The sequence below is a fragment of the Carassius gibelio genome, chromosome A13, assembly GCF_023724105.1.
Source record: "Carassius gibelio isolate Cgi1373 ecotype wild population from Czech Republic chromosome A13, carGib1.2-hapl.c, whole genome shotgun sequence".
In the NCBI taxonomy this organism is placed as follows: domain Eukaryota; kingdom Metazoa; phylum Chordata; class Actinopteri; order Cypriniformes; family Cyprinidae; genus Carassius; species Carassius gibelio.
In genome coordinates, this window is record NC_068383.1 from 4,367,220 (window position 1) to 4,380,597 (window position 13,378).

Consider the following 13,378-nt stretch of genomic DNA (forward strand, 5'->3'; position numbering starts at 1 on the left):
TTTTCTGTCTCTTTTTTTTGTTGTTGTTGTTGACTATTTGAAGAAGTCTGTAGTATGTTTGTTTCAGGAGGATACAATCTAGGTATGTATACCCCATTTAAAATTCAACTTAAAGGAAATGGAGCAGCAAACATGTCAGAACACGTGGTTTACGCTTAACCAGGTTTAAGAAGATTCAGTACTCAAACAGCTGATATACGTTAAATTCAAGCAGAGTTGGCTGTCAGGAAAAGCTGAGAAACACTCATGTGTGGTTACAAAATGGGGTTTGGCAAAATTAGGAATCTTGCTGGACAGCAATCCAACCAGTTCTTAAATTTGTGTCATGATAAACAAGACAGATGGTAACATAAGCATTCTTCCTCTTGAGAAGCGGTATCAATTTAGTTATTCCAAATAAACTATTAAAATTATTTTAATGTCTGTCTGCCAGAGCCGTTCAGGTTTTAGTCGTAAAGCCCCCTTTTTTGAGCCTTCTACATTTTTATGCAGCAAGAACAATGAAACATTGAGCTGAGATTCATAGCTTATAACATCTTAATTATAAAAGTTTTTGTTTAATGCATATTTTAACTTTAAGTTATTTGAAGACTCCTGCAAATTCAAGTTTCTTTGTGATTGTAAGAGAACTCCGTCCTATTATATTTATTCATGTAATTATGACAGATATCGCCCTGGGACAGGCCGTGACTTCTGTTCTCTGTAGAGGACGTTATATTTTAGTGAATCTCAGTTTTAAGTCTGGATGTCCTGTTCAGAGATATCAGATGTTTAGAGGTTTGATTGGAAACACTCCCTTTCCCTTGTCTTCAAATATGACTGATATCGACAGAATGATCAACTGTAGCAATCTTATGAAAATATGTTTTAATTCTCATTGAAATATGGCTAATTGTAATATTGTTTGTGGTTAACAAACCAATGAGGAAAATGTGACGGTTTCTAATCAGAATATAATGTTTTTTGTTTTGAAACTGGGCATCATTTTCATCCATGTCTTCCGTAGAGGACACCAGGACAAATGGCATGTTGGGGAGACAATTCAATTGGGAAAGAAATGATAGATAAATATTCTTATGAAATATGAGATATTCTTATGAAAATGTTGCCAGGTTATTACTCCCATTATTACATTTCTTTTTTCATTATGGTTTGAACGCATTAATTTTCAAATTAGATACATTGTATATAATTGGAATACCCTTTTATGGACATTTTATGCACATATTCCATAAAAATAGTATTATCAAATCATTATTTTATAGCTTTCATAAAAGAATTCTGGAGAATCATCTTTATACAAAGTTAGGCAAAAATTAGCTTTATATATATATATATATATATATATATATATATATATATATATATATATATATATATATATTTTTTTTTTTTTTTTTTTTTTTTTTTTTTTTTCTGGTTCTCACGAGCATGTAAAGCATTATTCCTCCTCCGTCCACTAGAGGCGCTGCGTTATTAACACGTCACGTAACGTCCGGCTGGCGGCTACCTTAAAAACATCCGGTAGGTGTTTATGCCGTGGAACAGATGGAGCCGTAGCTCTAAACAAATGTGTATTTAACATATTTAATTTAAGTATATATTTGACATATATTCACTGGAATCAATAAAGGTTTCTTCAAGGTATATTCTGCCGGAGACAGTTTGAATCTGCCTTAGTGTGGGTGAGTGTTGTTGGCATACAGACATATTCTCGTTATGATTGAGTTTTCAGAATCAGAAATCAGAAATAACTTTATTTCTAGCTATGTTTACTCATACGAAGAATTTGTTTGGGTGACAGAAGCTTCCAGAGTGCAACAGAATGACAGTGACAAGACACATATAATAAAAACAAATACAAATTTAAATAAGTAAATAGGAAATATATATATATATATATATATATATATATATATATATATATATATATATATATATATATATATATATAATACACGATAGATGATATTTGTGTGTACATGTGTGTTATGTAGAAATGCAAGGAAATATAATAAGAAGTGTGTAATGATAACACTATGATAACATCACATTTTTCTAATGCAATCATGCTTTATTTAATAGTTTTTAACTAACTAACAGAGCAATATATCATTCATCTTGTGACTGACATTGAATGATCTCATTGATGTTCTGATGTATGTTGATTTAGTGACAAATATCTTTAGTGCTGAGATGTTTAATCATAGTGATTAGACCATTTATGCATTTTTCTTCTTTTATGTATATCGTATTTGAAGCTTTAAGAGTGTTAACTAATATTTATCAAACTCTATAAATTACATGTTTTTGTGAAATTGTATTAACTATGATTAAGTGTTTTAAAATAAAACAAACCAGCTTAAACCATTTTTAAAATAAATACACTAACAGTATAGAAAGTGACCGATGAAGGGGGAAACTGATATATTAAGACCTATGAATAGCAAAAAAAATGTCCTGTCCAGTAGGAATCTCTCATTGTCAAATTTGTTCTCCGACAGTGATCATGAGCGACAGTCATCCTCTTCGTCCGTTGAGCTCCGCGTCTGAGATCGATCACCTCCATCTCCTTTCAGAGCAGCTCGGCGCTTTAGTTCCCGGTGAAGAGTACAGCGACGTCACCTTCGTGGTGGAGGAGAAGCGCTTTCCTGCACACAGAGTCATTCTAGCGGCCCGCTGCCAGTATTTCAGGTCATTTGAGAGATGCTGCATGTCTATTGAGACATTTCTTGAGAGAAATAAAAAAATGCTTATGATAAGAACAGAATCCACATGGTACCAAAGTGAAGCTGGGTCATTCTGTAAAACACATGCTTTATCCATTTTTTAATTCAAATTTCTGTGTGATTTTTAACATTTAGAGAAATAATGAGACAAATGTGATGCAGTTATTTGTTAATAAATAGAATTGGGTCACCTGAAGCTACATTAATACATTTTGGTAACACTTTACAGTAATATTACAGTAATTTGTCTGCAGTATTTCTTAATCTTGTTAATGTAAAGTAATATGAATATAACTAGTTCATCTTATTTCAGGTCACAACATCTACAACCTTTAAAAGTAATAATGTATGAGAAAGTGTTTAAATGAACTAAGATTAATAAATGGCTTAGAAATGTGTTTTTCAATCGTTAATGTAGTTAACACAAGTTTACAAATTATTGTAAAGTATTACCTAAATTTGTACATGCATCAGGATTTAATTATCAATTTAGAATGAGAATTTGATGCTTATATTTTCAAAAAATATTTCTACACAAAATCATAAAATAAAATAAAAATTACAAGAGCTTTGTTTACATTATAAAAACATCAGCTATTCTTTGTGAATCATTTTGTTATACATATTGATGAGTGACACATTTTGAGCCACATAACAGTGTCAGTGTTGCAAAGAGAGTTTTTGTAGAATATTAATTTCTTGTTAATAAAATAGGCTTTGTAACCTAACCTTGGTGAAATTCTTCCTTCATCTCAACCTCTTTCGTTCTGACTCCTCAGGGCTCTGCTGTATGGAGGGTTGAGAGAGTCCCGGGACCAGGCGGAGGTTAGGTTGGAGGAAACACGTGCCGAGGCTTTTTCTCTCTTGTTGCGGTACCTGTACACGGGCCGAGCCACCCTGAGTGCAGCCAGGGAAGAGACTCTGTTAGATTTCCTGGGGTTGGCGCACCGCTATGGCCTCCAACCACTAGAGGGCTCCATATGTGAGTTTCTCCGCACTTTATTGAGCACACAAAACATCTGTCTGGTGTTTGACGTGGCTCGTCTGTACTGTCTGAACGGCTTGGCCGAGGCCTGCATGGCCTACATGGATCGTAACGCCATCGAAGTGTTGAAGTCAGACGGCTTTCTCACACTTTCAAAGGTGAGTGATAGAAAATATGATAATTTTAAAACATAACGGTTATGATCAATACATAATATGCAGTGTTGGGGGTAACGCATTACAAGTAACGCAAATTATGTAACCAGATTACTTTTTTCAAGTGACTAGTAAAGTAACACATTACTTTTTAATTTACAAAAAAAATCTAAGTTAACATTTCTTCTTTTTTTAATTGCTGAAGAGTGTTGAGCTTTCTTCTTCTGTGCTCTACTGTACAGATGGGAATTTACATTTCCTTCATCCTGAGGCTTTTGGTGGGAAAGGGCTTTTACATTTGCCAAAAATATAACTTTTTATATTAAAAGCAAAGAAGCAAGCACAGCCCAGATTTAAAAAGTAACGCAAAAGTAACGTAATGCATTACTTTCAATAAAAAGTCATTAAGTAATTAGTTACTTTATTTAGGAAGTAATGCAATATTGTGATACATTACTTTTCAGAGTAAAGAGTTCCCAAACACTGATAACATGGCTGTTCTTCCTCTTCTTCCTCTCTGCAGTCTGCCCTGTTGACTGTTGTGAGGAGAGATTCCTTCGCTGCAAGTGAGAAGGAGATATTTCAGGCCCTCTGTCGCTGGTGTCACCACAACGGTGATGGCCCAGAGGCAAAGGAAGTGATGTCAGCAGTGCGCCTGCCCCTGATGACCCTCTCTGAAATGCTGAATGTGGTTCGTCCCTCAGGCCTCCTCAGCCCGGACGACCTGTTAGATGCCATACAGACCCGCTCGGAGAGCAGAGACATGGACCTCAACTACCGCGGCATGCTCAGTGTGTTTACTTCTCTCCGCTCATCAGTCTGTAGAAAAAAGGAGACATCACAGTTTGACGTCCTCATCAAATTCAATTACAAAAAGGATTTTTATACACATCGAGTGTCTGCTTTAATGTTTCAAATAATATATATGAAAATAAAATGTCAAAGTATGGGTGAAATAATGTTGTTCCATAATAGACATATTTATGTAAAAATGTAATAACATAAATATTCTGACCTGTGCTTATTAAAATATATATACCGTATTTTCCGGACTATAAATCACACTTTTTTTCATAGTTTGGCTGGTCCTGCGACTTGAACCGTCTCATTACTGTCTCCAGCCGCCAGAGGGCGCTCTATGCTGCTCATTTCTCCTGTAGTCTACCACTGAGCAGCCTAGAGCGCCCTCTCGCGGCTGTAGATGGTAATGTTTTCTCTTGGCGCTTGGTTCTAAATAAATGCGACTTATACTCAGGTGCGACTTATAGTCCGAAAAATATAAACAATTTTTCATGCTAAATTTGATGTAATACTTTATTTTCTTTAAAGGGATATTCCACCCCAAAAGGAAAGTTGTGCCATTAATCAAAAATGTCAAATGTTTCCACTGCTGTGCTGTGTGTTGTAGTCCCAGAGGAGAACATTGCCACTATGAAGCACGGCGCTGTGGTGGTGAAGGGTGAGATGAAGTCTACTCTTCTGGACGGAGACACGAAGAACTATGATCTGGACCATGGCTTCTCAAGACACCCCATAGAAGAAGACGGACGGGCCACTGGCATCCAGGTCCGTTTGGGTCAATCCTTCATCATCAACCACATACGTCTACTGCTGTGGGACAAGGACAGCAGGTAATGCAATATAAAAAAAAAAAATCCTGTCAACATTAATCACCTTTATGTCTTTCTAAACCCAAAAAGAGATTTTCTATGCTTCTCTTTTTCATATATATTTTAAAGGGAATGAGAATAGATGCTGATGAGTTCCACCTGTATAATAGCTTTGGATACAAGGCACAATAACTAATCATCATCATTGTTAAACTTGGCGCAACCTCTTCCTCTGGCTTATTTTAAATATGCAGTATACTTTTTGTTATATGTACCATGCATGGCATATTATTTCTCTCTCTTATCTGCAGGTCATACTCGTACTATATCGAGGTGTCTATGGATGAGCTGGACTGGGTGCGTGTGGTGGATCACTCCAAGTGCCTGTGCCGCTCCTGGCAGCATCTCTATTTCCCAGCACGAGTCTGCAGGTACAACATGTTACACAAAACCATCTTTGAAAAACATTATGTTGTTGTACAACTTCCTCTTTTGAAAACATCAAGACAATTACATTGAAATGAAGGCAAGGCAAAAAAGAGCTTTTGCATTCACAAATCAAATTTTTGTTCCAGGTGATTTACTTCTTGCCCAGTGATATAAAAATCCCCAAAGGGTGATTTTTTTGTATGCACATTTGTATGTAGAATATAAATGTAATGGATTCTTTGATGAATAGCAAGTTCAAAACGGCAGCATTTCATTGAAATAACAATTTAAAAACCTTTACTATTACTTTTGTTCAATTTAATGCATTAATCTCATGCATAACACACAAAAGAATTATTGTGTTTTAAGATGTTATATTGCTAACTATTGTCTGCGTTCGTTAACATCTCTGGTTTGCTTTTTTATTCAGGTTTATTCGTGTTGTAGGGACACATAACACTGTCAACAAAGTGTTTCACTTAGTGGCTCTGGAGTGCATGTACACACACCAACCTTTTACCTTGGAGAAAGGCCTTCTGGGTAATGCAGTTTTTTTATTTTCAGGAAGTTACTCCTACATATCAGCTTGGCTACTGAAACTCATGTCTCCTTGCAGTTCCCAGAGAGAACGTGGCGACCGTGCAGGGATGTGCTAGTGTGATCGAGGGTGTGAGTCGCAGCAGAAACGCCCTGCTCAATGGGGACACAAGCCACTATGACTGGGACTCGGGATACACCTGTCACCAGCTGGGCTCTGGAGCCATCGTTATCCAGCTCGCTCAGCCTTACATGCTGAGCTCAATGCGGTACGAGAGCTTATGTTCAGGGTTCAGTAGAAGTTAAAGGTTATAATTCATGATTTATTCACACTCATGTCAATGCGGCATGAACATAAAAGAATTATGCTTAGATGATAATAAAGTAAATTCACAGACTCTGTCCAGCTCATAAAATAAACAGAAGTATCATAAAAGTAATGGAACAGTGAATGGAACAAACAGAAATTGAATCCGTTATTTGTCCAAAAACCTGCTCTGCCACAGATCTCAAATCTAATTACAGTGGAACCAAAAGCACTTACAGTGGAAGTAAATAGAAAAAAAAGAAAGCAAGTCAATGTAATAAATGATACAATACACACAGTTTCAAAATTTCTATTTTATTTACATAGCACTATTAAACACAACCATGGGTTGACCAATGTGCTGAACAACAACAATAAAACATTTCAATAAGACAATACATAATAATACTATAAAAACAGTACAGTAGAAAATTCTCAGTTTTAAAATGCTAAATCAAAAAGGTAAGTGTAGCCAAAAACGTAGCCGCAAGACTAAAACATTAAACAGACTCAAGACTAAAATGACAATCCTACTGACAAAATTATGATTTGGAGAACATCTAGAAGAGTAAGCAAAAGTAAATTAGAATCTTCTTTAAAATCAACCCAGATTCAACTTTAAATCAAAATAAAACCTGATTAATATCACCATGAATTGTAGAGGCCCAGAGTAATGCTAAATTATTAACATCAAGACTTACCGGTAATAGGAAAACTGACATTGTAAATGCATAACAGCAGAAGTGTGCTATGTCTTTTGGGTGTGGTTTCTAAACTTCTCTTGAACTTTCATTGACTTAACATGTTGTGGTGGGTTTATAAACAAGAATAAGTGGTGGGAGAATGAACAAGTTTTTTTCTCATTACAGGTTAACCTGTATTTAATGTGGTCTGGCTTGTAATTACATTTTTACTTTGGACAGTTTCTAGACATCCACATTTTTGTTCAAAGGAATAATTTTCCTTCCTTCAAGTTATATTTACCCTTGATATGCCTTTCAGAACTGATGTTTTGACTCTGTCTTGAAATCTGTGTGTTTATAGGTTGCTGTTATGGGACTGTGATGAGAGGAGCTATAGTTATTACGTGGAGCTGTCCACAGACCAGCAGCATTGGGTGAGAGTTGTAGACTGCACTAAGGTGGCGTGTAGGTCAGTGTATTCTTTTTTTATCATCTCATTATTCACCTGTTTTATCATTTTTATGTTATATCTTCCCAGTGTTTATGTATAATTGTAAAGTTGTTTTCGCATGTAATTCCTACAGGTCGTGGCAGACTCTAACATTTGACAGACAGCCTGCATCCTTTATTCGTATTGTGGGAACTCAAAACACAGCTAACGAGGTGAGTGCTCTCTGAACACTTCTGTGACTCTTTCCAGCTTCACTTCAAAGGAATACTTCACCCAAAAAGGAAAATCTGATGAACATATTCCTCTATGCTTTCTCCGCTAGGTCTTCCACTGCGTTCACTTTGAGTGCCCCGCACAGGTGGACATGGTTGTTAAAGAAGGAAGACCTGGACCAGATCAGCTCAAACCAGAATGCAGCTCCCAGAACTCAAATTCACAGAGCCTGATGTCCCAAAAACCCTCCATGTCTCCGCCTATATAGACTGTGGATGGAAGTATGAAAAGACACACTTGAGACACTCATCTTGAAAAGTTGTGTTCTCAAGGTTACGTGCTGCTAAAAAAAGAACTCTTTATATTTATAATGAGAAAATACTTGAGCTGATTATAAGATGATGGTGAATATAAGAATGACTGTCACATGCACTTATTTTATTACGTTCAGATAACTTTAAAAAACATTATAATAAAAGTATTACAGACCTAGTGTTTTTTAAATACTCTCAGTTATTAGACATCTTACAAATGTTTGTAATAGAAAAGTACATGAAAATTAAAAATATATTTTTTTAAATCACCATGTACTGCATAGGCACAAATATATGCAAAATTATTAACAGTAGAATTTTAGGCTGTATAGTAAAACTGATGTTACTGTAATATAACAGCAGAAGTGTGATGTATATAGATTTATATAGGTTTAGCATTGCGTTAGTAGTGCTAAAGGTTGTGGGTTCGTTTCCCAGGGAACACTCATACTGGTAAAAAAAAAATGTATAGCTTAATTTCATAAATATAATGTAAATGTTAATTCATGTTTGTATTCGTAACTTCTGCAAAATGCCAGTTTGCACTAAAGTTTCAACATCAGCAACAAAAGATATGATCGTTTTCTGTTCCCTTTCCAAAGTTGCCAAGCCTTTTATATTTTGCTATCTTAACTTATAATATAAAATGCAATATTATGTAGCTGCATTTTATTGTTTGCATTTATCCCTTGCTCTTTCTGAACAACATTAGTACAGACTTGGGTTAGAACCCACCAAATAAGAATCATTGGTTCTGTTTAGGATGTTCACAAATGATGTGAGTTTTTTTATAATGCATGTTTGAATTGGGGCTGATTTATTGTCAAGTGATGGTGACACACAACACAGACTCTGTAGTCAAATCACATATTAGCATGCTTCCCTCTCTGAGGAGATTTGATAAATACTAAGTTTTAATCAGACGGAAGGGTGAGTGACAGAATAATTCCACCATCATTAAGCAACCAGGAACAGACGCACCCTACTTCCTCGCCGCAATCAAGAGACTTCCCCAAAGGCTGGAGGAAGATAGAGACAGACAGACATACACAAAGTGAGAAGTTTAGTGGGATGCCAGTAACCTGCTGAAAAAAAGGCATAACCCTATAAAACCTACTGCATTATATTTGATATGCAAGTTTCTTGGCCCTCTAAATTATTAACATTGTCTATGCATTCTGTCATCTGATATTTCAAACTCTTTACCAAGTAAAAGTGCATTTAGTATAAAATGTCCAGCTTCAGATTTTCATACACTTGTCTGCTGTGAAATCTTCAATGATTTTTCTAAAGTTAATGTAAGAATGACATTTATATTGCTAATAATATTTCAAGATGATTATTTACTGCACTAAAATAAAAGGTTTACTGGATTATACATCACTTTTTAGAAAGTCATGTTAAAATATGATACTGCAGGTTGTATCCTCATTGGATTTCATTGCTATATATATATATTTATATAAAGAAACTACAGAGCTTTGTTCATAAAACTAAGCATCTAAATATAATCTTACTAAGACATTAATGTACTTCTAAGCATTTAATTTTAATGTTATTAAAATATAATTAATTTACAAACGATTTCATAATTCTGTTCAGTTTGAGCCACTGAATAATCTTGAGGTGTTATACGACATTAAACGTGAGGGAAAGCATAAACGCTATTTTTCAGATATATATATTTTTTTTGTCTAAAAATGAATAATATATATATATATATATATATATATATATATATATATATATATATATATATATATATATATATATATATATATATATATATATATATATATATATATATATTTTACCTTTTGAATTTGCAAATCAATTTTAATTTGTCATTTGCATTCAAATTTGATTCGTTCACTTGAAAGATTCGTTCAATTCATTTGCGAACAAACACCTTAGCCGATATCAAGATGAACAGGCTGGGTGACATCCTCTCATCCTCAAAAACAACGAACAAAATTACACAAGGTAACGGATAATATTACCCACACACTTAATATACACGTACACTTTCACGTTTATTAGCAAGGATAAACGTGTTTTTTTGTCGACTACAACATCGCGTGGGGAATTACACGAAAGGCTAACTGTTAGTTTGTTCACTCATGAACAGAACACCGACAACCGTTTTGAATGCTAAACACGGTCATGTTCATATTAAGTTCAACATATAAACGACTGAATTACGATACCATATTTAATAACCACTGACTTAAATGTGAGATCGAGTTTGTGCTGTGTGAAGTGAACTAAACTGCAGTCGACTTTGACAACTACTCGACTTTAGGCGCGCGCTTCGCAGGTCATTATTTGCTATCGTTTTAAAAAGTCGTTATTCTCCCTTATTCTTCCACTAAATTAAGGCCTTAAAGCCCTGGTTTCACAGACAGGCCTTAGCTTAATCCAGGATTGGGTCTTAGTTCAATTAAGATATTTAAGCAGCTTTAATAAAAATGCCTTAGAAAAAAAAATTGCTCGTTTGCATCTTTAGACAAACAATGGCACTAACGTTAGACATAATTATTTTAACATGTCAGTGCAGATTATTTTCAGCTCAAAGATGCATTTTATAGCTTTATAATGTTACAGTTGAACCAACGATGGCAGATGGACTATTCTGGATGTCTTTCATACTTTTCTGGACCTTGACAGTGTATTTTATTTGGCAATGGCAGCCTATGTGTTGGCGGTTGATGGGGTAACGTTAGCTTCAACCGGGGAGCTATTTATTTATTTATTTTTATCTCCACGCCTCGAGTCCTGTTTCATGAAGCAAGTCTACCAAGCTTATTTCAGTTAGTCTGACTCATTGTCAAATGATGTGGTTCAGTAAAGCAAATTTAACATAAATCAACCTCGGAAACTGGTCTAAGGCAGGCTAACTGTCAGGTTTAGCTGAGTTCCTCTAACGCTGACCAGTAGGAACACAACGATACTCCCTCACTTAATATTATAGCCATGCAGCCTTTCTCTCTGGTTTTATTACAGCTGTACCTTTTATAGTTAAATCAAATATCAATTTTAAATTGCATTTAAAGCATTTAAATCACTATATTAAACTGTTTAGAGAGGAGAAATCAAAACTTTCTAAACAATAAAAGTATTAGGGCATCCACTAGTAATTAAATAAATAGTTTTTTTTACCAATGCAAATATGTTAGAAATGATGCATCACAATACAAATGCCACCTTGTATCCGATGCACACTTTTTTAAATCAATGCATCGCATCGTTAACTTTTTGTGCAGATGCACCGAGCAAATCTGTGAATCTTCCCATCTCTGTTGGCTGCATTTATCTGATCAAGAATACAGAAACAATACAGTAATCTTGCAAAATCTTATTACAATATAAAATAATGCTTTCTATTTTAATATCCTTTAAAATATAATTTATTTCTGTGATGCAAAGCTGAATTTCCATCAGCCATTACTCCAGTATATAGTGTCACATGATCTGTTAGGAATTATTCTAATATGCTGATTTATTATTAGTGTTGGAAACTGGTTTGCCACCAAACATTTTTTTTTTTGCAAATTGCATACATTTTTCAGGATTCCTTGATTATTAAAAAGTTTAAAAAAACAAGAATAAAATATAAATCTTTTCTAACAATATAAATCTTTGCTATCACTTCTAGAATGATTTCTGAAGGATCATGTGACAAAATTACATCGTTTTCGATGGAACATAAGTGAAAAAGCCACATGGCATTGACTAGTGTTTCTTCACATCATTAAAGCAACATAATAGTTGCTTTCTCATAAGGTTAAAACTACTGAATACTACAATGTATTTATACCTTAAAGGAATTTGACTAGTTTCCAGTTGTGTATTGACGATCTCGTTGTTGCTTGATTATGACATGGAGGTTTCCGTAGTGTAGTGGTTATCACGTTCGCCTAACACGCGAAAGGTCCCCGGTTCGAAACCGGGCGGAAACAAACTATTGTAATTATTTATTATTTTTAATAACTTTAACACAATATTTTGAATGTTACTAGTTATATAAGCCTATAGAATAAGACTAAGAGTATTTGTAATGTTTTCAATAGAAAAATGCCTTTTGAGGAGTTATGGGAGCAAAGCCATTCACCATGGTGTAAAGATCAAAATAACAGCACACGTTTACCAGCATACGGTTATTACTGTGTTACTAACTAGTTATTAACTAGTTATTACCAAGAAAACAAATTACATCGTTTTCCTAATGAAACAGCTATACTCTTGTTGTTTTATTTTATTCAGTTTCATATCCAAACATTTCACATGTAGGTTTCCGTAGTGTAGTGGTTATCACGTTCGCCTCACACGCGAAAGGTCCCCGGTTCGAAACCGGGCGGAAACATGATTTTGCTCAAAAAACATGTTATTTTTAACATCTCTAAATTATTCTGTTTCATTTATACTATACAAAATATTTATATTTTCACAGGCCTGCACACTAATATAAATAACTTTTTGTTCATAATGATTGTAAAACTCAACTAATCCTCCACAAGATGGCGCACTAGAATCAGCAGTCAGCAGTCTGGTTCTTTCACAGTTTTGATCTTTCCAAGACATAATGGTTATTTTTGAATACATGGTTGTCTTGACCCTCCTAACCTCTATCTTGTGCTCTCACTGCTATCTATCTCATTATTATCCCTTTACTCCTCCTGTTTTAACATCTCTCTCTTTCTTTCCATATGTGGCAGAGCTTTTTTCTATGTATTCCCTTTGATCTTCCTTCTTTCTCTTCCCATGCCCCATTGAAGCTCTAATAAGTCTCTTGCTTTGGCACGTCATGACCCGCCAGCCAGAGTCAAATTAACATGACCAGACGTGGACGTGTTCTGTCCAACTCCATTTGTTTAGTTTTTTCTTCTTTTCTGTGTTGGCACGCTGAGGTAAACCACCTCCATGGCTGCTGTAGCACTTTTGTTTGCCTTATTTAGTTTCTGGAAG

At 34.9% G+C, this 13,378-nt stretch overlaps 1 protein-coding gene and 2 non-coding genes across 3 annotated transcripts; all 3 read left to right on the plus strand.

Annotated features, from left to right (window-relative positions):
- The first annotated feature begins 1,506 nt into the window (after positions 1 to 1,506).
- Positions 1,507 to 8,984, plus strand: LOC128025920 (BTB/POZ domain-containing protein 9). Its single transcript, XM_052612530.1, has 11 exons — positions 1,507 to 1,685; positions 2,505 to 2,694; positions 3,509 to 3,872; positions 4,393 to 4,660; positions 5,278 to 5,500; positions 5,791 to 5,910; positions 6,339 to 6,448; positions 6,525 to 6,714; positions 7,797 to 7,904; positions 8,020 to 8,098; positions 8,209 to 8,984. Exons 2-11 carry the CDS (start codon positions 2,510 to 2,512, stop codon positions 8,365 to 8,367), a joined length of 1,806 nt encoding a protein of 601 aa, XP_052468490.1. The 5' UTR covers positions 1,507 to 1,685; positions 2,505 to 2,509; the 3' UTR covers positions 8,368 to 8,984.
- A 3,315-nt stretch (positions 8,985 to 12,299) lies between these two features.
- Positions 12,300 to 12,372, plus strand: trnav-aac (transfer RNA valine (anticodon AAC)). Its single transcript has one exon. It is a non-coding gene; the product is annotated as a tRNA-Val (tRNA).
- Positions 12,373 to 12,703: 331 nt separating this feature from the next.
- Positions 12,704 to 12,776, plus strand: trnav-cac (transfer RNA valine (anticodon CAC)). Its single transcript has one exon. It is a non-coding gene; the product is annotated as a tRNA-Val (tRNA).
- The last annotated feature ends 602 nt before the right edge of the window (positions 12,777 to 13,378 follow it).

What these genes read in the sequence shown, in the direction of transcription:
- LOC128025920 (XM_052612530.1), top strand. Translation starts at nt 2,510, where the DNA reads ATGAGCGACAGTCATCCTCTTCGTCCGTTGAGCTCCGCGTCTGAGATC. An exon ending in GCTTTCTCACACTTTCAAAG is followed by an intron (nt 3,873 to 4,392) that starts GTGAGTGATAGA and finishes TCCTCTCTGCAG; the next exon opens with TCTGCCCTGTTGACTGTTGT. An exon ending in CTCAAAACACAGCTAACGAG is followed by an intron (nt 8,099 to 8,208) that starts GTGAGTGCTCTC and finishes TTTCTCCGCTAG; the next exon opens with GTCTTCCACTGCGTTCACTT.